This window comes from Mirounga leonina, unplaced genomic scaffold (genome assembly GCF_011800145.1).
Source record: "Mirounga leonina isolate KUSES-001 unplaced genomic scaffold, KU_Mleo_1.0 Mir_170, whole genome shotgun sequence".
In the NCBI taxonomy this organism is placed as follows: Eukaryota; Metazoa; Chordata; class Mammalia; order Carnivora; family Phocidae; genus Mirounga; species Mirounga leonina.
The window spans coordinates 26,831,301-26,855,826 of record NW_023270433.1 but is presented as its reverse complement, the minus strand read 5'-3'; the positions used below and the strand labels follow the sequence as shown (position 1 = coordinate 26,855,826).

Genomic DNA, 24,526 nt, shown 5'->3' with positions numbered 1-24,526 from the left:
GGGGGGGGGGGGGGGGGGGGGGGGGGGGGGGGGAAGCACGGGGCCAGGCAGATCCGGGCTTAACCCCGGCTCCTGTGGATTCACTACGGTGTGGCTCTGATGAAGTCACTTAACCTTGCTGAGCCTATAAAATGTGGGGATGCGGTAAACATGAGGGAGGGGGGACACGGGACCCAGGCTAGCACTAATGGGGGGCTGAGGCTGGCTGGCTGCCCGGGGCCTCCTTCTACGCACTCACTTGTAGAATTGTCATAAAAGCTGTCAGCATCTTCATCCGTGCCGTTGCCGCCAAAGAGAGCTTTGTAGTTGTTGTCCTCATACCAGTTGAGGGACTTAATCTTCAGGCCCCCGCCCTCGGGATGGCCACAGACGATGCGGGACACGGCTTGGTATATCTGGGTGGACGAGCTGGAGCTGTTCACGTTCGTCAGGAACATGACCTCCTGCCGCATGTCGCTCCAGCTGTTCATGCTGAACAGCTGGTGCCCGGGATCGGGAAGAAAAAGGGAGGGAGAAGGGAAGGAGGAGAAAAGAGTATCACGAGGGTGGGGAAAGAGAGAGAAAGAAGCAGCTTATTTTCTTGACCTCTCCAGAGCCACACCCCGGAACATACTGTGTCCTGTCCTCTGAGCCTTGCGATGGGATTGCCAGAACCCTGCTACTCCGTTGGTGGTCCTGGGACCAGCAGGGGAGTTATGGGCGAGGTGCAGATCTATCCAACTACAATTCGAATCTGCATTTTCACAAGACACCCAGGTGATCCCTATGCAAATTAAAGATTGAGAAGCACAAACCAGAAGTCAGTGGAGCCTCTGGTGATGGGCTTTATTCCATTTGGATTATCTTCTAGTTGATGGAAGAGAAGGCTTTCTCTGAATAGCCACTGTGTTCATATACATCCTTCAGGAACTGCTCACACCCTAGAGCACATCCTTATTTCTAAAACACCTTAAACTTCCCCGTGGAAACTGAGGACGCCTCTGCCCCTGGGAGGGAAGGTAGTATGTGTGAAGTGCCCATCGTGGTCTCAGTGAGGTGTTCGACAGCACGGGATTAAATACTTATCACACACTTTGCATTTCTACACATTTCACAATAAATCAGTAATAAATCTCTACATTCCTTGAAATGTCACTGCATGTTTTCACCACCCCGAAGACTGAGCCATGGAGGGCAGAGGGGAGAGACCCAGGGCCCTGCCCATCCCCTGTAGAACGCCTAGATTCTGACACCGTGTGCCCAGTTTTCCATCTCAGCCTTCTGGTTCCTTTGGGTCACATGCTCCTTGGTACTGTAGATCCTGACTTTGCCTTCTGCCTCCAGGGGGAAACCAGGCACTCCAGGGGTAGGTCAGAGGTCACAAACTTTTCTCCCTCCAAATAGGGAGCATCTGATATATACTACAAGAACACAATTGGGTGGCTAGCTTTTCCTTACTTTATCTTTTCATCACCTGGATGAGGTATTTGGACAGGGAGGGCAGAGGTAGCCAGACCACCTTTCCTTTTGTTGGTGGGTAAACAGCACTGGAGATGTTTTAATGACAGTGAGTGAGACCCACTCACTTCTCTTTCCAGAGGCTGCCTCACTACCACCAGCCCCCAACCGAAAGAACAAACTTCTTCCCACATAAAACCAGTACATCTTTGGACAGAGGCACCAGAATGACAGAGTTACTCCAAACGGTCAGCTCAGCTCTTCCCAGCACCTGTCTTGGGGTGAACTCCTACTCATTTTTCCACACCTCGGCTCATGCTCCACACTTGTTCTGTGAAGCACTCCCACTCACAGGGAAGGGTGGCCATTTGTCCTCCAGCCCACGGAAGACGGTGTTTGATAATCATCTGTGGAGCAACTGAATGGCTGGCTGACTACTTTCTCAAGACACTGCAATGGCCCCCTTCTTCCCGTGCCCCCACCTTAGTCTCATCTCAAGTTAACAGCCAAACTGTTAACAGTCTCATACTCTAGGTCACATCATATACCCTGTGCTCCAACCCCCCACTGGCTTACCATCTTGCTCAGCTTAAATCCAGCCTTACCAGGCCTGCACGGTGCTCACCTCCCTCTCCGACCTCAGCTCCCAGCACCCTCTCCCTTGCTCCCTCTGTTCTGGCCACACCATCCTCCTTCCCGGGTCTTTAAATACCTTCCTTCATCATGCCCTACACATCAGTGTCTTTGTATCTGTTCCTGCTTGGAGTGGACAATGTATGGTCATTTCTTCAGGTTCAACTGTCACCTTGTCAGAGAGGACTCCTCTAATCACCCCGTTGAAACAATACCTCAAGCACCCTCTATCCTTCTTACCCTGCTTTATTTTTCTTCAGCACATTATATGCTGACCTGTTTATTTCTATCTCCCACCACGCAAGCCCCATGAGAACAGGAAAGCTAGTGTGCTCGCTTCTGAGACCCCACCATCTAGCAATGTCAGGCCCCTGGTAGGGGCTGAAGAGATAACTAGGGGGCTCCCCGTCCTGCCTTCCACATCACATCAGGCACACCTTCCCTGTCACCCAGATGTGGAGCTCATGCAGCTTTCACTCATCTGGTTCCTAAAGTCCCCATTGCTACCCAATTGCCAGGCCCTGTTAATCTGCATTTCCTTCTTTGAAGGGTATCCTTTCTATTCTAGTCTAGTTTCCACCAGAGTTCATCACACAAAAAGTAGGCTCTAGCAGCAAGAACATGGGGTTTGTAGTCCAACAGTCCTGGGTTCAAATCCTAGTTTTTGCCAATTAACTACCTAGATGACTGTGAGTCCCACTCTTCTGAGCCTCCGTGCCATCTGTAAAGTGGGCAGAATAAGACCCACTCACATTTGTCATGTGAACATATAGGGAAATGGGGTGAAACTGCATGAATCAGGTGGAGGGCCTCAGAAACTGTTAGCTCCCTTTTCCTTTCAAGGGTGGTACTTTGGTCAAAACATCCAACTTTCTTTCGAACACTGAACAGATACACATGTGCATATATTTATCTTCTCCCCATCTGTCTCAGGGAAATAACAAGTTTGACAATAAGTAACTCATGGTCATGGTTACTTGAAGGTGTTCCACAGAGAGCAGTGGGTGGCCCTTGCTTGCCCTGGCCCAGGGAGCAAGCAGGGCACAGGGAAGCAGCTGCCAAGAAAAATGATACATGGCTCAGTGGAGACTTTCTGCCTCATCAGCAATGGAAACATCACATGCTTTCAATTATTTTTCTTACCCTGGACAAAAGGCAGACCAGTGATGTAAGAGAAAACACTGTACCCAGACCCTAAATTTAGAGACACTCTCCCACGTCACAGGCTCCGCTCTGCTTGCTCTAAGGCTGGGAGGAAAGCTGGGAGAGCACAGGGTATGCTGGTGCTCACTAGCAGGACCCTGGAGCAACGGCTATGCACTTGCAGGTCACTTTCTATTTTTCTTTCTGGAAGAGCCCCAGGTGACCCAGCTTCTGCACCTACCTAAAGGTCACCAGCATTCACAAGCAGAATAACAAATGGCAGGCTGGAAAGGACTTCTCCCGAAAGGGACCCAAAACCCAAGCCTCTTCAGCCAGACACCCATGAGCAGAATTCAAAGAAAAAAGAAAACTGAACTAAATGCAATATGCCAAATTGTCAACAGGGCTTAATCTCCGTGTTTTCCAAATGCTCTGCACTTGCCATCATGGACGTACGATACTTTTATTCTCGGAAACCTAAATTTTGATATTTGAGAAAAATAAAGCAAATACCAAAAAATGATTTAGAGAAACGATTCAAAAAAGGCTGGACCAATGCTGAGAACATTATCCCTATCCACTGTCCCAGACATTTAGGCCTGACTATTTCTGACGGCCGCCCCCCCAGCTCAGCTCCTTACACTCTGGGCTCCAAACAGCTCCTCTTCTCCAAGTCTAACCCGCAACAAGGCTGGGTGTCCTGTGTGTGAGGGTCACCCTGGCCGGCAGGCAGAGAAAAGGTTAACAGCTTTTGCCAGGACCTACAGGCCCCCCTGATCTTGCGCATATAAAGTTATTCTGATACGTCTGTCAACATGCAGACTCAAAAGGCAAACGCGACTTAATGTTTGTCAAGAAATGGCATTCCCAAAGGCGAATGTCAGAGGCCAGGTGTTTACAGGGGAAGGTCTGAATTAGGGCTACACGCCATCCCCTTTAGTTAGCAAACAAACGTTTTGGTAAAAACACTGGCCTTGCTGGGTTCAGAGAGTAACACTGGGAGAAAGTTCCAGACTAGGTACCGGGACTTCAGCCACAAACTAATTAGCTCTGAAACATCTCTGCATCTTGGTTTCTTCATCTCTAAAGGAAGGAGCTCAAATCAGATGACTTTTAAGTTCACGGATGCTTCTAAAATTGATTTTATGCGTCACGTGATATTCAAATCAAAAGGACCCTCTAAGCCACACTCGGGGTAGAGAAAAAGCCAGAGTGGATGGTCTGCCTCCTGGTGCTGAAAGGCACAACTTACCTCTTGGGCCAAAGTCCCGAGACTATCCAGCAAAGTTTCTGTGGCTTTAACCAGTTCCTTGTTCAGGAAGGGAGATGTAGAGTTTAGTTCCCTCTGGAATGAGAAAAAAATACTTTGTTTCTAAGCTCAAATGTAAACCTGAAATCTCTAAAGAAAATAATTAAAACCATTCACAATCTTGAGTTTAAAAGACAAAAAACCCACTCCTAACCAAAATAAGACACTAAAATTATTCTAACTGCCAGTCTGCAGATTGTTTTAGACAAGAATTACTAATCCTCTAACGAATGCTTTTAAATAGTGTAGAAATATATATTTAAAATTATTTGATACACTACAGATAAAACCATCTAATGCTGGGGTGTGTGTGTGTCTCCAATGCAACTCTGACCACAAATTCCCAACTCTGTCTGCAAGATGGGCAACAGAGGAACGACCTTGAGAAACAATTTTGTAATGGCTCACAAGAAAGGAAGAATATGTAAAGTTTAAAGCTGCCAAAAGCATGGAAAGGAGAAATTCTAGCTCATTCTGCTCAAGCCAGCACTCACACTGGAAATTTAATACAGAATGCTTATTTTTATATCTACTTTTAGTCAGATCTTTATATTTACTCATGTGTATATTTAATTGCTGTTATATGCCAGCTAGTCTCACAGCAAATATAAAAAAAATAATTAATTGGGCCCTAGGAAAAGATAAGTTAGGGCAGAAAGCCTACCCTAGAGAAGAAAAAGAACAATGATGTGTGGACCCTGAAGCCAGAATTACAAGAGCTGAGGAGCCTCAAATTTGGGTTCTGAGTTTTCAGGCTTCCGAAGGAAAAAGATATAGGGTTAGTTTCATCATTTTTATTTATTAAATAGAAAAAAAAGTTTCTGGGAAAAGCCATATTTCCTTGGCACTTCTATGGGCATCATTTTATTTAATATATCAGATACCTCTTTAATCTAGAGAAGGCTGGGCTATTTTTTTAAGATTTATTTATGTATTTTAGAGAGAGAGAGAGAGCACGAGCAGGGGGAGGAGCAGAGGGAGCGAAACTCAAGCAGACTCCGTGCTGAGCGTAGAACCTGATGCAGGGCTTGATCCCACGACCCAGAGATCATGACATGAGTTGAAATTAAGAGTTGGATACTTAAATAATGGAGCCACCCAGGCTGGGCTATTTTGCTACTTGTCTTATATCAAGAAATGTTGTGAAATCATAATACAGACTATGTGGAAAATAGCTGGAAGTGGACAGAGCTCATCATTATCTCAGAACTAGCAGCTGGAGAGATTTTCCTTTAAAAAGAACTCCAGGGGAGGAGGGCGCCTGGGTGGCTCAGCTGGTTAAGCGGCTACCTTTGACTCAGGTCATGATCTCAGGGTCCTGGGATCAAGCCCCACCTGCACTGGACTCCCTGCCCACTGGGGAGCCTGCTTCTCTCTCTCCTTCCCACTCATGCTCTATCTGTCATATCTCTAATAAATAAATCTTAATAAATAAAAAAAAGAGATAGAGATTAATAGATAGATAGGTAGGACTCCAGGGGCACCAGGGTGGCTCAGTAAGTTAAGGGACTGACCCTTGATCTCAGCTCAGGTCTTGATCTCAAGGTCATGAGTTCAAATCCCCTGTTGGGCTCCACACTGGGTGTGGAGCTTACTTAAAAAAATAAATAAATAAAAAATAAAATAAAATAAAAAGAACCCCAAATACAGAAGATTAAAAGTTAGTATCATAATGATCATCATAATATCCAAGCCAAATCCTGAATGTACATTCCTGATAAAATCTGTCTAAAGGTTCTATGAAAGAATTTGTCCAGCCTGACTCATGAGCTCTCCTAGAGTGGCTTACTCACCAGGGTCCACCTTTTCCACACTCCCCATCTTCAAATGGGCCTCTGATTACCCTTAACCACTATACTCAAGTAGGTCTCGGTGATGCAACTCACAGATTATTAACGATGATTCCATTAAGTAATCATGAGCAGAAACAAGAGGGAGATTTTTGGTTTTTCACTTTCTTACTACAGGTTTACATCATCACTAAAGGTTATCACATTAAGAGTTGACTCTACAGAACCTACAATAAGAAAACTTTTACAAACTGAGAGGTCTTCACTGGAAGGCATGGGAGGTAAAGTGTTTCTATGCTTCCATCAGGCTCACAAGATGATGCACACTCAGGACCGTGCAGCAAAACAAAAGAATGTCAACTTAACTGAACATCCTTTTCCACAACTTAAAATTTAGTAGTTAATCCATTTTTTTATAAAGTCTTAATGGAAATAAGATTCTGATGATTCTTGTCACTCTGTCCCCTCTTCTCTGGTTATGGGGACCCGGGGTGGCTACAGACCCCTGGGCAAATGGCTCAATGCATCAGCATTTGTGGTGTGCACGTGGGCTGGCGTCAAGAAGGCTGAATGAGAGGACGTGTGCAGAGCACCTCACACAGTGCCTGGCACACAGTGAGCCCTCACAGTTCTCAGCAATGTCACCCCTGCCTTCCTCTTTCCTTCCCCAAAAGTTTATTACCAAAACTGAAAGGCTTTCTACTTCTTGAAAAGAGATCCATCCTCCCTTCCGTTTCTTGGCTAGGCTAGCTCTCGAAGAACTGTTTCTCCTGTTGAGGCGGCCTCCCTCCACTGAGCAGAGAACTAGAGTTGTCATCTCAAAGCCCATCAGCCACTCCCAATGTGCTATTTCTAACATTAGAAATCCTCTTCAGTGCAAGACTAAGACCTAATTCCTGAAGGCTTGAAATGAATGCGCCTTTCCTCCCTAAGGCCCCCTTTTCCCTCAGTGTTTGCAAAACTGTGAAACAAAAGATATCAAGCAGATGAAATATATACTTATGTTAAGTAATGCTCGGTGGATGAAATATAACTACAGATGTATATTTATATCACACACACACACACACATATAAACTTGCCCCAAGGTTGACATTTTTTTTTAGTATTTTTTTAATTTTTTGACAGAGGAAGAGCGAGAGAGGGAACACAAGCAGGGGGAGTGGGAGAGGGAGAAGCCGGCTTCCCGCCAAGCAGGGAGCCCGATGCAGGGCTCAATCCCAGGACCCTGGGACCATGACCCAAGCTGAAGGCAGACGCTCAATGACTGAGCCACCCAGGTGCCCCCCAAGATTGACATTTAAATCAAAAGACTGAAAGGAAAAATCATCACCGACGTTTAGGTGTATGTATTTATACCTACATACATACACACGTGTGTACGCACGCACACATTCACCTTAATGCATATGCAATCTATTTATAATGATTTTGATTTTTTACCTTTACAGTAGAGATATAATTTTTCTAAGCTTATTAAGCAAAAGAAGTGAATCTACAAAGAGGAAATATTAAATTTAAATGGCACCAGTTGCCCTTGACGACAACCAAAATCATGGCAGACACGTGTGAAGGAGCAGCTTCCGTGGCTACAGTGTGGTCTCAAAGCTCTTGCACCAGCACCAGCACCAGCTGCCGTGTTTGATAAGTGTGCAGCCTCCCAGCCCTCGGAGACCTACTGATTCAGAAGTGAGGCATGTGAGCCAAGAAGCCTCAGGGGTTTTTTTGCACAAAGTTTGAGAACCACTAAGCCATAGCCCCTTGGACAACGTTCATGCCTCTTTTTCACAGCCTGCTTTGCGCGAAGGTGGTTGGTTGTCTGGTCAACACGACGCTGTCTGCTTTGGATGGTGAAGCACTGAAGACAGGCCAAGCCGTTCACCCAGCTCGACTGCGATCGGAGATGTTGCAAAATTCATGTGAGGCCAGAACGGTACACCAACTGAGTTCACAGCCACCAAGTGCCATAGGCCAAGTCTCTGAAACCTTAGCTACGCCACTGGCCTGTTGTCACCATTTGCAGTCACCTCTCCCCTGAAGGGACTAATCAATCAGCAGTTCATATTGTTCTTAGATGACGCCTTCCTCATCTGAATGAATTTAAACTTTCATAGGTACTAATTTTCCCTTCAGGTTTTTCAATGTAAATGTCTTAACCTTTGAGGCAGACTTATTCCTCTTGTTTTAAAAGCTACACAATTCAGCAAAGCTCCACACATGCACTGCATGACTGTTTAACCCATGAACACCACAGCTGACCACAGACATAAATATAAGGACTTCATTACATTTACCGTGGACATCAGACTTTCACATATTGAGACACAAATGTAATATCACATCATAAAGTTATTGTCAATAGTCTGAGCTCTGGTTTGCTGCTACTTTAGGTTTTGGTCTCTAAGAGGAACACTGGCTAAAGCCATCCATAAGTAACAGGTAGGACAATCAAGGTCATTATTAGGATCCCTTTTTACACTGTTGCTTGAGATTAAATGCTCAGTATTCACGAACATAAGTATTTGCAACCTATTGTCAATACAAATAAACTTTCATTTTCAAAGATGTGTTGGAGTTACATACAGGTGTGGGCTGACATGACAGGGTTAAAAAAAAAAAAAACAATTCATCTTCAGCATTGTTTAAAGCTCAGGGTATCCAGATATTTTGCTCAAGACTTCATTTTACTCTTCTGTGCTTGGGTGTTATAAAATACAGAGAAGAGACTGATGAGAATCTGCAAACTAAATATTACAAATTCATGGGGAAAAGATGGGCTATTCAATTACTGTTGCTGGGACTAGTTGTTCATGTAAGAAAAATCAGAAAGTTTTCCATCTCACACCACTATACAAAATTAGGTTCTTGGCAGATTAGAGAGCTCAAAGTAAAAAATGAAAGCTGCAAATATATAGAAGATGTCTTTGTGAACTTGGGGTAGGGGAGGCCTTCCTAAAATATAAAAGTCCAAACCAAGGTGGAAAAAAATGACTTCAACCTTTTAAAAGTAGAAACTATACACCAAAAGACACTATAAACAATGTGAAAAAATAAGCCAGAGACTGAAGAATGGGTTTTTTTTAAATTTCAGTATATAAAGGAAATACCATGTAGCAGTTAAAATGAATCAGATGCCACATGTTTAATACTGATAAATCTCAACAATATGATATGGACTGAAAAAGACAAGTTGCAGATCAATATACGCACTTATACGATGTGAATACCTACAAACCAATAGGGTATATTGTTATTAACAGAATGCAAATACATCTATATGATATAAAGCAGAAAAGCATGCAACCCCAGGGTAGTGACGGTCTCTGAGGGAAAGAGATGGGGATACACAGGTGGCATCGAAAATACCTGTAATGTTTTATTTCCTGAAAAGAATCGGAAGCAAACAAGGTGAACGATGGATCATGGGACAAGGGTGTTCTTTTTATTAGTCTCTGCGCCTTGTTGTAAGTTTTCACTAGTTCATACTTTTTAATTAAATGAAAGATAAAAGAGGGAGAGAGGAGGAAAGGAAGCAGAGCAGGCAGAAGTGGAAGAAGGGTCAAGAGTGTAAGTTGGCTTGACTACATACCCGATCCGAAAGATGTTTAAGTTCCTTGAATAAAATTAACCCCAGGAAACATGCCCTGAAACTGGGCCACAAAATGAGGTCTGAGAACCACGTGCCTGAACCTAGTATTAACTGTGGTCTCCTGCTAATACTTGACAAAGGAAGGCAAAGCTTGCCAACCAGTATTTCCGAAGAGTTCCAGTAAACAATCTACAGTTTGGAATTCCTACTATTATTTTTCCTAAACAAAAACATTCCATTGGCTATGAACTCACATGGGTCCCCATTGACCACAGGAGGCAAGTGATTTTCTGTATGAACAAAGAGGGGAAAAGAGCGAAGATAAAACCCTTAGTGAGGGACTACATGACCTACGTTAAGCTAACCAGAATTCATTTATTATGCAATAATTTTAGATCATAACTAAATACTGTAATATCATTACAGGAAGGATAGACAAATGCATATTATATTACCCAAAAGGCTCCCGCCCATTTCTGCAAAGTGTGTTAATCACAACATGGCAACACTGCCTAAAAGTATGACATTCTGGAGCGCTGGCCCTAGAATGACAAAGGTCATTGTGCCCCATCTGTTTTTGGGTCTAAAAGATGATTTCATTATAGTCTTTCTATCCTACTAGCTTAGCTAAATTGTAAAAGACTGAAAATTAAAAAGGCAGTAACCTAGCCAAGTCAATTTGACTTTAATTTCTGAGCTGGTATTTTATTTCAACTCAGCATCCAACATAGTTCCTGGTACAGAATAACTAGGCACCCAGTACATGTGTGTGGAAGAAAAACCAAGAGAGAAACACCTCAGGAGGGCAAGAGATGAATTGGTGTGAGTCCTGCTTCAAAGGTCATTCAAATTCACCTCATCAAGTCACTCACCCTCTGGAGCCTTCCGGGGGGTGCCCTTGCTCTAAAAGATGAGGCCCAAGAGCCTAACACAGCTCCTGAAAGTTTGCCTCTGCTAACCTGTGGTCACCTCCACAGCATCCTGTCTTATTGTTCTTTCTATCTTCAAACTCCCCATAGCTGTATCTGCTCCATTCTGAACCACTCCATCACGTGCGGTTCCCGTAAATACCACCTTTGTTTCTCTCCCCACTCTGGACCCCATACGCAAGCCAGGTCCTGGAACATTCTCCTCCCTGCTCTTTACTTGACTAAACTTTATTCTTTAGGTCCCAACTTGACAGATGCTTCTTTCCTGACCCTCAAAGACTGGGTTAGTGGGGGTTAGGCCTACACAACACCCAGCAGAGAATGCTTCTGCTCCTTTTCTGGTCTGTCCCATCCACTGCCCACCAGCAGGGAAACAAAGAAAGCTGTACCTTGCTCGCCACTGCCCCCCTAGCCCCGTGCATGGCACAGATCAGGGCTCAATATTTGCTGAATGAATTTATTTAAGTGTTTGTTTATAGACGATCACTATATAAAATAAAGACTGGGCGAAATTACTAATACATTGAGAAGCCACAGCCAAATAGAAATAGAAGACAGAACATCTGTGAAATTGAATGTAATTGAAAACTCTTTTCAATTTAGAAAAATCTTATCCCCATCCAAATTTTTCAGGGACTCTACTACTAAATAATGTGGACGCAAATACATTTGAATAGGATTTTCAATATAATGCACAATTTTATTCCCCCCCCATGAATACATGTTACAAGGTGTTCATTAGGACATTTCAAACTTCCCTTATTCTCAAAGTAGGCTAAAAGTCTCTACTTCACTTTGCCCATATTCAGAAAATCCAACTGAAGGCTAAGATTTTATGTTTTAGCTCAAATGGAAAATAAATAAGCCAGATACCAGGTACAAAGACTACTGCCACCCAGATGACATCTTACCTCTTTCCAATGACTCACATGACAATGAAGTTTTCCTTTGAGGAACATTTTAATATTTCTTACTAAAGTAGGGAACTATAAAACTCATGTCTGAGGGAGGTACTAATCTTTTAAAAACAATTCAACAATTTAAATATTAACTTTTAAATTTTATGTGTCTAATGCAATTAAAAAATACTTTTTTGCTATTTTTTTTAGAAAGATTTATTGACTTATTTGAGAGAGAGAGAAAGAGAGTGCTCGGGGGAGAGGGGCAGAGGCAGAAGGAGAGAGAACCCTGAGCAGACTCTGCGCTGAGTGTGGAGCCCGATACAGGGCTCAATCTCAAGACCCTGAGATCATGACCTCAGCCAAGAGTCGGAGGATTAACATGACGGCACCACCCAAGTGCCCCAACTTTTTTTCTCTTTTTAAACACAGTTTAATACATCTACTACCACATAATTCAGGACCAAAATCAAACCTAAACCTTAATTTAAGAAATAGCACTTTTCAAGGAAGAAATAGTCTGCAGAAATGTCAATACAGATGGAGTAAAATCATATTAACACTCTGTTTAATACACCAATTTATCTCCAGTTGTGTGCTCCCCTTTTCGTATAGGAATTTAGTCTTTTTTTTTTTTAATTTTTTAATTTATTTACTTGACACAGAGAGAGAGAGAGAGAGAACAAGCAGGGGGAGCTGCAGGCAGAGGGAGAAGCAGGCTCCCTGCTGAGCAGAGAGCCCCACACAGGACTCCATCCCAGGACCCCAGGATCATGACTTGAGCGGAAGGCAGACACTTAACCGACTGAGCCACCCACGTGCCCCTAAAGACACAGTCTTAAGAGTAAATCCATGAGGTGTGTCATTCTACCATTTACCAAATGATAAGGATTGCAGTGGACTGCCTGATGAAAGCATATGCTGTAAACAGGTGGGCAGCACAATCAAACAACACCAAACAAAATCTGATACTTACCACAAATGTCTGACTTTTATGCAGGAGGAGAAAAGCAACTATTTTCTCCTGCAAAATATTCATACAAATGCTTTAAGGGTTGCATGGGATAAGCTGAAGTATGTAGCCCCAAAAAGGAATGAGCCAAGCCCCTCTGTATTCTAAGCCTGTGTCAAGGGTCAAGCAGATGCTAAACAAAGAGATTGCAAGACAATAATGACTTTGTTCTGTCCTTCTCTATCTGTTCCTTCAATCTACACAGAGCCCATCTGTGAGATCACTGGTCTTCTGGGGACCTCAGGGCACCACTCACTTTACCTCCTTTGTCCCATGAACTGAGTTCTGCCTTTTCAAGAATATGCTGCATGCACCAGAAGACATGTGAACGGAGCTCTTTGTTCCACAGAAACAGAACTTTCCCTTTTAGGGTAAAGGTATCATCAGAGGTCAAGACAATCTAACCACATGTTGTGCAGTCCCCAAGTTGTTACTAAAAAGATAAGTCCGTATGCCTGTCCTTCCTGACTCAAGAATCAGACACTGTTTGCCCCACTTCAAGGATCAGATGCCATTTTCGAATCACTGTGGCAACAGTGAGCCAAGACTAGAACCCAAGCCTAGCTAACCCCACATTCTTTCCAGGCTTACAGTGTCTCATGCTGGCAAAGATTGGTGTCAGGGAGCTGCTGGGGGCTCATCAGGGAAACTGGGATGGAAGGACAGCCCTGAGTCCACAGACCCAGAACCTGTGAAGAATTCCTCAAATTCCCAATCTCAGCCTGGAAGTTGGTTCCCAGTGCCCACTAGAGTGAAAGCTCCATGTGCGTTTGTCTGCCATGATCGTGGCTGCAGCTCTGGAGCCTTAGAACAGGACCTGGCACAAAGCAGACATACAGTAAATCTTTGTTAGTTTGTTGATGAATGGCTCATGTCTTGTTCAGAGATGCCCTACTTCCCGAAGTCACTGCTGTTTTTGATTTGCGCATTAAAAACCCTGTGGGTAGCGTTTATTATGTGTTGGAGTCACTCTCAGGATATGGGCAAGAAAATGTACAGAGCCGAAGAGGGACTAATAAAGAGCCAAGAGCACTGAGGAAACATTTCAAAGACATAATGAAATATACCTTTCAGTTAAAAGACATTTGTGGCAGGATGAGTGCCTCCCCCAAAGCAGTCACACCCTAGTCCCTGGCACCTGAATATGTTAGATCACATGGTAATATGTACTTTACAGATATCATTACACTTACAGACCTTCAAATAGGGAGATGATCCTAGAGCATCTAGATGAGTCCAATCTAATCACATGAGCCCATAAAGGCAGAGAACTTTCTCTGGCTAGAAGCAGAGAGATATGGCAGAAGGAAAAGACAGAAATTTAAAGCATGGGAGGGTCTTGACCCAGTGTGGCTGGAGAGGGGCCACATGAAAATCATGAGAAGGACTCTCTCTATCTCATTAAAAAAAAAAAAAAAATTAAAGGGACGCCTGGGTGGCTCAGCCAGCTAAGCAGCTGCCTTCAGCTCAGGTCATGATCCTAAGGTCCTAGGATTGAGTCCCACATCGGGCTCCTTGCACAGCAGGGATCCTGCTTCTCCCTCTGCCTGTCACTCCCCCTGCTTGTGTTCTCTCTCTGATTTAAAAAAAAAAAAAAAAAGTCATGAGAATGAATGCTGGCAGCCTCTAGCAGCAAAGACCGGCCTCAGCTGACGTCCAGGTAGGAAACAGGGACATTAGTCCTACAAATGCAAGGAACTGAATTCAGCTAACAACCTGAATGAGCTCAGAAGATGTATCCTCAGATGCATCCTCAGAGGCTCTAAAAAGGAATACAGCGCTGTAAAGCCTCTGATTTCAGTCTCGTGAGACTCTAAGGAGTACACCCAGGGGAACCACACTGTGCCCAGACTTCTGGCCTACAGGATTACAAAATAATCAATTCATGTTGTTCTAAGCTGCTAAGTGTGTGATTATTTGTCACAGCAGCAATAAGGAACCAACACTATCAGCAAGGACCTTGACAACCGAAGCAAACAAATCCCTCTGGACAGAATTTGCTAGTCCCGTTATGGCTCCTTCTCACAGTCCGAAACAGATTGGAGGTTATTGGAGGACAGCAGAGCGAGGCCCCCATAAAGACTTCTCCTCCACCTGAGAAAGGTAGGCGCTACTTCAAGAAGGACCCGCAAGGAAGGCAAAGGAAAATTCAGCTGCCCAGCCAACTGTAACAGCCAAATCCACCCTGCTGAGCCCGGAGACAAAAGAAGTCACTGCTACATAGTCACGTTCCCCTCCTAGAGGCTGTTATGTCAACAGTACAAATACTATGAACATAAGTCTTCCTTCATAAATGCATTTAACCTGGAGATAATATTTCCTGTATCGACCTATCCTTGTACTCCTCAGAAGCCATCTTTGTGAGGATCTCCGATGAGTCCAGCTCCCAGAACATACCTGAACCATAATGAATTTAACATACTGTACCTCTGAAACAAACAATACATTATATGCTTAAAAAAAGAAGAAGAAGAAGATAGCAGGAAGGGAAAAATGAAGGGGCGGGAATCGGAGGGGGAGATGAACCATGAGAGACTATGGACTCTGAGAAACAAACTGAGGGTTTTGGAGGGGAGGTGGTGGGGGGGGTGGGAGGGATGGGTCAGTCTGGTGATGGGGGGGAAAAAAAAACATAGTTCAATAAATGAATATGTTTTTAAATTGAAAGGAAAATGCCGAATGGAAGCCACTTTATTAACCCCAGAGAACTTTAAGGATGCAATACCATTATGAAATCCAGTATTAATTTTCATGTAAGGTATACATAATTGAGGTCTATACATAAATAAGAATCTACAGAGTAAGAAGCCTTGACAGCATCTAGGCAAAGAATAAAATTTTTCCCTGAAATATTCTTCAGGGCTACTTTGCTTGGCATGACTGATTCCTAACTCAGAAGAGAATTTCTATCTTCCCAGCAATTGCTCTCAGCATGAAAATATTTCTATCAATGATTAACTTCTATTTATTGAACACCTGATGTATGCCAGGCCCCTTGTCACGCTCTTCATAGGCATGACCAATAATGACAAAAGGTGAAGTATATTATCTGCGTGTAAAAGAAGAAGAAACTGAGGCTGACTCATGCTCAAGTTATCCAAGGTCCCACAGCTGGTAAAACTTCTGATGTAACATTTGAACCCAGACGCAGCTAACCCCAAGCCCACAGCCCTTCCCCTCTGCCACATTTCCCCCCAGTTGTCAAAACACTGTTGTCCAGGGGTCATCAGGAGACAGAGAATACCCTTGGCTGAAAAACAGAAAAACATTCACGCTAACCAAAAAAAAAAAAAGGAGAAATGTTTCAAAACATGTCTTTCCTGAAAACCCACTTCTGGTACAGAAACACACACTGACACCCCAGTTTTTCTGCCCACGACGCTGCACCTGACATCTAGTTACTGCTCCTGTCGTGTTTCTCAGTGTGATTAACTGCCCATTGCCAACGACGTCGCACGTCACATTCATCTACCACTGAAAATGTTGAAATGTCAACCAAATGGCAGGAGTAACAGGCTGCTTAATGTAAATCAAATATCAATTCCAGTGCTCCAATTAAGGTCCTGTTTAACTTGGTAAATAAAAGTCACGTTTCAAAATGTTTGGAAGTCATTTCATCCCCAAAGGTATCCTTCAAAATCACCTTTACACAGAACAATTTTGACCACTCACTGTATTCTAATTTAAGAGCCTCATTTTCTGACTTTATGGAGAGAGAGAGCTCTCAGCAACAGCGAATAGGCAGGAGCAGAACCTGAGATGCTCTCTGTGGCCAAGAAATGTGCAAAAAGCATATGGTAGCCACCTTAATACCCAGCCAAGAACCAACTGATCTACAAGGGACCACCACAACAACAGGACAGACTGCGATGTAGCTGACAGTTTTGATGGTGCATTTCCACGTACCCTATCATGCTAACCCTCCCAACCACGGAGGGATGATTATTAGGTTGAAACCTAAGCTGCTGACTGTCAGATCATGAAGGCCATACTGTCATTCTACTTGGAGTGGAATCCAGACATTATGTGAGTGGAGGGATTTTCTGGGTTGTGCACACAGTAAGTGTCTAATCATTAAACAGAAATGAAACAATGAATGGGCACCAATATAAATTATTTTGTCTTCTAAAAGCACCCATATTTCCAAAATTTGCATCATTCTAGCTGAAAGGGTGAACATTTTCGTCTTGTAGTGAAATAGAGCAAAATAGCTAAAACGGTACAAGGAAATGGTCTACCATTTCTAATAACCTTTGGCCCTCTATGTCACACAACCCAAAAAATGCCAACAGGCTATATATGTCTACACCAATGAGCTTAGGCAGCCACTTGGACCAGTTTTCTGGAACTGCAAACATCATCCCAATTCAGAAATATATATCTTATTTGAAATTATACTATAGAAATTCAATAGAATCACAGACCACTGAACAAAGCAACTCAGTATTTTTTTTACTGAGTATTTTACTACTTCTGGAATAAAACAAAAACAGATCTTAAGCATTAGGCCTAAGCCCTTTATACTGACTAGTTCACCATCAACCAAAATCCCAAGAACTCACAGTTTTCCTACTACCTTCATCTCGGGCAGAAGCCTGCACCATCATAGAGTCAAGTAGGATACAGGAACTTCTTGATGGTCACTAGTGTATAAACCGCAGGAGATGTTTCCAAGATCACTTTCTAGGGTGTGACCCAGGCACTGCGTCCAGAAACTGGACCTTCTTAGTATCCCTGGGATAATGAATCTCTCTAGAAAGAAATCATGCTACACAAAGCCCCAGAGAGGATTCTGATTTTTTTTTTTTATTATAATGAGGAATATCTCTTTCCAGGCACATCCTTCTTCCAAGGCTCTTTCCCTGGTTTTAAGAGAACCTACTAACAAATCAGAGTGCTATCTGGTAAGTAGGAGGCCAGATCACCAGATGCTAAATGATGTTGTTGGAGAGGTATGTCACCAGAGCTCCCAGAAAATCCAAAGAAATACACCCGTTCTGGAACTATACCCAACCCTCTGATGACCAAGTTCATCCATATTCTTTAAGAATGAACATAATATACTCTGGGATCGCTTCTCTGAACTATTGATTCCCAGGCTGATCAGACTTTGTTGCCATTTTTTTTCTGTAAATGCAATTTTGTCAAGGATTAATCTAATTATTGTGTGTGCTCCCATCCAGTTCCAAGGTTTTCCCACCATGACGGCTTACAGTGTCTCCTTGCTGAGATGCTTTCAAGAATGGATATCCATCTTCCCAGAAATGATTTTGAGACTTTTTTTTTTTAATCTGGGGAACTCCTTCTTCAAATGAACTCTAATAATCTCAAATGTGGACAATATATTTAAAAAAAAACAAAACACATAAAAAACAGGTCTTCTCTGAAACAAGCACAGAGGACGTTAGGCTTAGACTCAGAGCTATACCCAACTCATTCTTCCCCCTTGTACCCTTTGGGAAAAAGCCCAAAGGTTTGAAAGAACAGGATACCACTGAGCTAAATTACCACTCCAACTCCCGGCCAGCCCTATGTTTCTACAAAAAACAAAGTTATGTTGTCCAGGGAAAATGTTCACACTCCAAAAGCATAAGTGCTTGAAGCTTCTCCACACGGCAAGCCTACTCACCAGGATCGGCTTCAAGATGTCCATGTTGGAACGAAGCACTTGCTCAGCGGCATCCAGTTTCTCCCTTGGCAAGCTGCAAAGCGTGGAAACTTCTAGTTCACCAAGTTGAATCACCTCCTGTAATCTGGATCCACTGCACAGATTGGTCAAATGTAAGTGGTAGCCTTGCAAAAATACCTGGAAGCATTTCATGCAAAGAGAGACAAGCAAAACCAGGTTACAAAGATGCAAAGTTGGGTCAGTACAGCTTTGAAGAATGGACACCGTCGCAATAGTCCAATGCATCAGATCTCTTTACCGACCTTCAGAACATAACAAGGCACAGTCTAACAGGAAACTTAAAGTCTGAATGTTGTCTTTGACTCATCATCTCCCACACTCTTGTCCTTGTGAAGGGAAATCCTGAGTCCAACACTTTTTCTCAAAAGTGGGACACGATTCAGGAAATAGGAATTGAAAGTCTAAACTTCTGAAACCATTTTTAGTATTTTATTTTATAGAGAAAAACATTCTCATTATTTTGGAACTTACGTTAAACTGGGGTTGGGCTGAATTATGAAAAAAAAAGCATTCATACTATTTACTTACAGGTATAGATATTTCATGGATGCAGAAAACTACGTTGAAGCAATTTCAGAATCTGGAACTCTTCATTTTATTTGCCCCCAAGCAGAGTACCAGAAAGCCAAGCCTCTTATGAAAAGGCCTCTTTGAAGGCCAATTCTAAGTCATTCTCATGCACTCATTATAGCAAACCTATAGAGAGCCTTTCCTTGGCCATATTTTGTATACTTAATTAACTTTCCTGGGCCTCAATAAACTGTACTTCTTCATAGATGGTCCTTACTATCCATGAGACAGCAAATTCAGTAAGAGGGGCTTGCTTTTCTTGCTCACTTTGTGGGATAATGCTGAAACATTACTGACAGTAAATATTTGTGGAATGAATGAATGATGCAGATTCTGTATTATCCCACTATTACCTCCCCCTGCTAGTTAAATTAGTGCAGCTTGACCTGCCTATAGTACAATCTAGCGTGAGTGATGGACCGAAAGCTCTCCAGGCCTATGGAGCTTTCTAACATTGCAGAGCCCTCAGCCTGCCATGGTTTCCATGAAGTTCTCACCTACCAGACATGCAAGTGCCCGTCTGTCTTACCCCTTTCTCCAAGTAGTCCTTGCTGTCAGCCTACCTTTGGTATCTGGGTTTGAGAGCACTGGTTACAGAGAGACCCTAATACCATGCAAGGACCACCTCCACACTCAGGATGCCCCTTATTTTAAACTGATCTGATGCGACAGATATGAAATTGGCAGGGGGGAATGGAAATTGTGCTAAATGCAACTGTTTTCATAAGCCTGCTGCCTTTGGCCCATCTCCCAACCATACAACTGGTAAACACAAGGCATATTTTCCTAGTTTCATAAGGACAAACGGTAAGCACATTTTTCCAATTTTAAAAATTCTGCATCATGTAAAGCAAAGATCTTACTTTCGGGCATAAACCTTTCCACTACTTCTGCTTATTGTAAAGATAAGCTAGTGTGTAGATGTGAGACAGGGTAAAGAAGCAGGGCCCCTTTCTGCCAAAGAATAAACTTGGGAAGCTTCCCTGAAAATCGATAACCATACAACCCGGGTCTGTTGCTCACTGCACAGGAGCTCTGGGAGATCTAATTATGCCAAAGGAAGTTTTCTAAGAATCTAAGATTAAAATTCTATATAAACACTAATGTTACTTCCTGGTTTTCTCCTTATTTTTCTTATCCATCTCTAAAGGGAGCATTAAGTTTTAAAATCTCCTGTCTTAGATTTTATAGACAGCTGTTCTGTTCAATAATCCTCAACTCTGGCTATGGTCTCAGAACTGTGAACATTTTTTTAAAATGTTTAATTCATCTTAAATTCATCCCCCCGACCCCCTTTTAGAGGGAAGTTATCCACAAATGCCAGCTGACAGGCAGGAAATCAGTTTTATTTCAACCAGCTGGCTCAGGTGCCAGGTTGCACATTCCACTCTGGATGGTTTGGCAATGCCAACCTGAGCAGAGAAGTAAAAATGAGTAACGCTGAACTTGAGCTAATAACCTCCTTCAGCACCATTACCAAGATAGGGGTTTATTCATTTCTTTCCAGGCACTCTTAAACAATATAACTAATTTAACTAGCAGGGGGAGGAAGCTGAACATCCGCAGCTTACCTTGTGGAGACTGACATTGGCTCCCAGCATTTTGTCCACAGTAAGCCTTGGCAGAGAAAGGTTGTAAGTCAGGAATCCAGAGAAGGTTTCATTGTCCACTAGGAAATCCTGAAGCTTCAAGCCTGCAAAGAAATAGTATCTTATTTTCATATAATAAGTTAAAAAAAAAAAAGACGATGGGAGGTGGAGAAAAACATCTTAATATTAATGGCCTAGTTTTAAACCAACTGATAACCACAGGCTTCTGGCTGAAGCATACAGAGAAATGATGTTCAGGGAGCTCTGCCTTACAGGAGAGATGAAAAGAATGCTTTCTGAAGGTAGAACCAAACTCCGAGTGTGCTCCTAGACTCCAACAGTGCGACACGCTCACACACAGCCTTTCCTTATTTTCGAGGAAAAAGCCAAACCTTTTAAGTGATCTCACCCATCCCAGCTGAGATTTGTGAACCTGACCCCACTACTCCTGTCTCCCAAATGCCACCTCAGCTACAAATCGGAGATATTTAAAGCCTTAGTCCCACAGGCCCCGGGAGGCTGATCTCCTCTTGACGCAGAACAGTGGTTCTCAAACTTGAGTGGACAACAGAATCACCTGAAGGCTTGTTAAAAACAGATTTCCAGGGGGCGCCTGGGTGGCTCAGCCGTTAAGCGTCTGCCTTCGGCTCAGGTCATGATCCCAGGGTCCTGGGATCGAGCCCCGCATCAGGCTCCCTGCTCTGCGGGAAGCCTGCTTCTCCCTCTCCCACTCCCCCTGCTTGTGTTCCCTCTCTCGCTGTGTCTCTCTCTGTCAAACAAATAAATTAAAAAAAAAAAAACAGATTTCCAGTCTCCACCGCCAAAGTTTCTGATTCAGCCAGCCTGGGACGAGGCCAGAGAATTCACATTTCCAACAAGCTCCCAGGTGATGCAGCTGCTGCTGGTCTGGGCCCCGCACTTGGAGAACCACTTGGGGGAAAGCATTATGCCTATCAAAGCACTCTCACAGATGTGATCTCATTCTAATTCCAACCCTGGAACACATGAGACAGAGCTCCAAAACCCAGGTCTGCTAGACTGTAAGAAAACAAAAGCGTATATTTAAAAATCAACCCTACTAAATAAATGACTGGATTCCTGCAGGGTTTCATAAAGAATCCCTTTAATAATAAAGCCTCTAGGTACATCCCAGTGTAGGGAAGCAGAAAAAGCACTGACCAGAAATCCAGAATTTTAGTCCCCGGAGTGGGATGCTGTGCCTGGTGGTATCATTTGGGCATTTCATATCATCTTTCTGAACCTCAGCTTCTTTATCTCCAAAATGAGAGATTTCTTACCAGATGTTGGGTGGGGGCCCCCTGACTCTGAAATGCTACTGTTTTCCCTGTCCTATTTCATTTGACCGTCCACTGCTCCTTCTGCCCCACCCTCTTAATAACCCAACTTCTTTCAATAAAGAGAAAACCAGCTCACCATGACCACGTGCCTAGGCAACGCTCATTCGCCAACTGCAGCCCACAGGCCCAGGCACTAACAGACCTCTAGGGGGCAAACCTTGCAAACCCAATCATTTAACTGATGCGAAAAAGAAGTTTGATCTGAAACGGGGCTAGTGTGAGGCTTAGAAGAGGACAGGAGTTAATCCTGGGAGCGAAGGGGGCTCATGTGCAGAGATAAAGCAGAAGGAAGTCACAAACACCCAACAAGACTCTCATCTTTGCTGCCCGATCCAGGTATGTTCTTAAGCAAACTTGAATAATTTAGAGCTATAGAAAGGATAAATCAAACATGATTCACATCTCTAGAGAAATGACTGTCTGGTTACACCTGACATGCTAACACCTGTTATTCCTCATGACACCTTCCAGAAGCTGTTCCTTGCCCAGTTAGGTGTCCCTCCTCAGAAGAGGTCCTCCTGCAGACGAACGCCAGCCTGCTGCTCCCCATCATATAGGACACTATACTCTTACTGCAGGGCTCACTCCTATAGTTGCCAAACCTCCGAGCACCTAAGATTCACTTAGGGAGCACACAAAAATGCAGTTTCTTGGGCCCAATTCCCAGAGATTCTGAAATAGCGGATCAAGAGTGGGGCTTAAGAATCTACATTTTTTTTTAAAGATTTTATTTATTTATTTGAGAGAGAGAATGAGATAGAGAGCATGAGAGGGGGGAGGGTCAGAGAGAGGCAGACTCCCTGCTGAGCAGGGAGCCCGACGTGGGACTCGATCCCGGGACTCCAGGATCATGACCTGAGCCGAAGGCAGTCGCTTAACCAACTGAGCCACCCAGGCGCCCAAGAATCTACATTTTAATAAGCATTCCTTGTGCTCCCAATGCAAGGACCATACTTTAAGGAATGTTTTTTTATTTGCATATTCTCTCCACTAGACTACGCCCCTAGGATACAGAATATGTGTGTGGGGGGTTTTTTGAGCAAGATCTACCCCCAACCTGGGGCTTGAACTCACAACCCCGAGATCAAGAGCCACCTGCTCTACCAACTGAGCCAGCCAGGTGCCCCCAGGATATGTGTTTTATCTCTGTATCCCTGTGCCCAGATCAAAGCCTTGCAAAGAATTACTGGTCATTACAAAGAATGATGGCTAGATCATAAATACGAGGAGGTGAGATTAGGGCTGGGAAGATTTGAGAAGCATCTCAGCACTATCACAGATTTTCTTTCAGTTGAGTAGGTCCAAGAAGGGCCCAGAGATATCAGGACAACTCCCAGGCTACACCCCAGGAGCAAACAGGATCCCTATATTACATTCCCAGGGACACAAAGTAACATCCAGGTGTTTACCCCAACCGTAGCTTCCAAGAAGGAAGGTAGGAAAGCTAGTGTCTTCAATCGAAGCCTGACACTGACCATTGTGGAACAATGGGGGTGAGAAAAGCTGGGCTCTGTATCCATTCATCCGCCAGGACATTTCACCCAAGCTGTATCTCCACTGCCTTGCTTTGTAAAATAAGGGGTAAAATAAAGATGTCTCTGAGCCCCGGATCGAACAGGATACACACACGAGTTGACCCTCCTTGACCATATGGACCACAAATTCCTCCCAAGTGGGAAAAGCCAGAGCTGAATGTGGACACTGTGCTAGGGAACTTCACAACAGCCTCTTCACGCCAGAGCACGACTGCTGAAGTGTGGGGGGCTGACCCAGGCTGCACTTGCAGTGGGTCGAGGTCATGAGCAACACTCTTGAGACCAGCCAGTAGGCTCGGTATGTTTATAAGACTCTTCTGTTATGTCAACAGGCTCTGAGGATGAGAACAGCTGGATGTGATCAAACTCAAACCGCCTATCAGTAAGTCCCCTGGAAGAGACAGAAGAACCAAGAGGCCGATTCAATAGTCAACAACCCTGGGCAGTGCACGTGCGCAGGGTGGAGAGGTCGCTGGGTGGGGGAGCAGCAGGGCGGGCCAAAGATCCCCGGCTACAAAGAAGCCCATTCTGGTCACATGCGTACCACACATGTGGACCTAGGTTCCCACACCACCACCCCCGCCAACCGCTAGAGCCCGCACGGACAGAGAAAGGCAATGTGGGGCAATGCACCGCTTCTCAACCTTGGCTAGGATGACACTCGAATAGGTAGTGTTACAACAACCCCAATGCCCAGGCTACAACCCCCAGCATCGAATCAGAACTTTCGGAGCTGACACCCAGGTGTCAGAATTTTATACAACGCCCCAGGCGACCGACGCTGAGTTTGAGAAACAGTGGAGTGGTACAAAAATCAGGGATGTGGGGCCAGAAAAACCTAACTCTGGTGTCAGACTCTGCTGTTTATTGACTGCAGCTTTGAGAAATGCACTTTGCCTTCCTGAGACCAACTTTTCTCACCTAAGAGGCAAGGATAACAATATCCCCACCTGCATGAATAGTGAACAACTGGCTCATGGTAAATGCTCCATAAATGGTAATAATTTTGTGATTATCGAGAAGGGTTTCTTTCACTTAACTTTA

The 24,526-nt window shown here is 43.9% G+C and overlaps 1 protein-coding gene across 5 annotated transcripts in view; it reads right to left on the bottom strand.

Moving 5' to 3' along the window:
• ABCA1 (ATP binding cassette subfamily A member 1) overlaps positions 1-24,526 on the bottom strand; it is a 126,442-nt gene that overhangs the window by 54,560 nt on the left and 47,356 nt on the right. For 4 of the 5 annotated variants that reach the window (XM_035016171.1, XM_035016172.1, XM_035016169.1 and 1 more), the window contains exons 6-9: positions 20,572-20,693; positions 18,371-18,547; positions 4,466-4,558; positions 239-479 (exon numbers count right to left, since the gene is read on the bottom strand). In XM_035016171.1, coding sequence (XP_034872062.1) covers positions 239-479; positions 4,466-4,558; positions 18,371-18,547; positions 20,572-20,693 — 633 coding nt within the window. Of the gene's footprint in view, positions 1-238; positions 480-794; positions 4,435-4,465; positions 4,559-18,370; positions 18,548-20,571; positions 20,694-24,526 lie in introns of those variants that run through there. The other variant, XM_035016173.1, reaches the window with a different exon arrangement.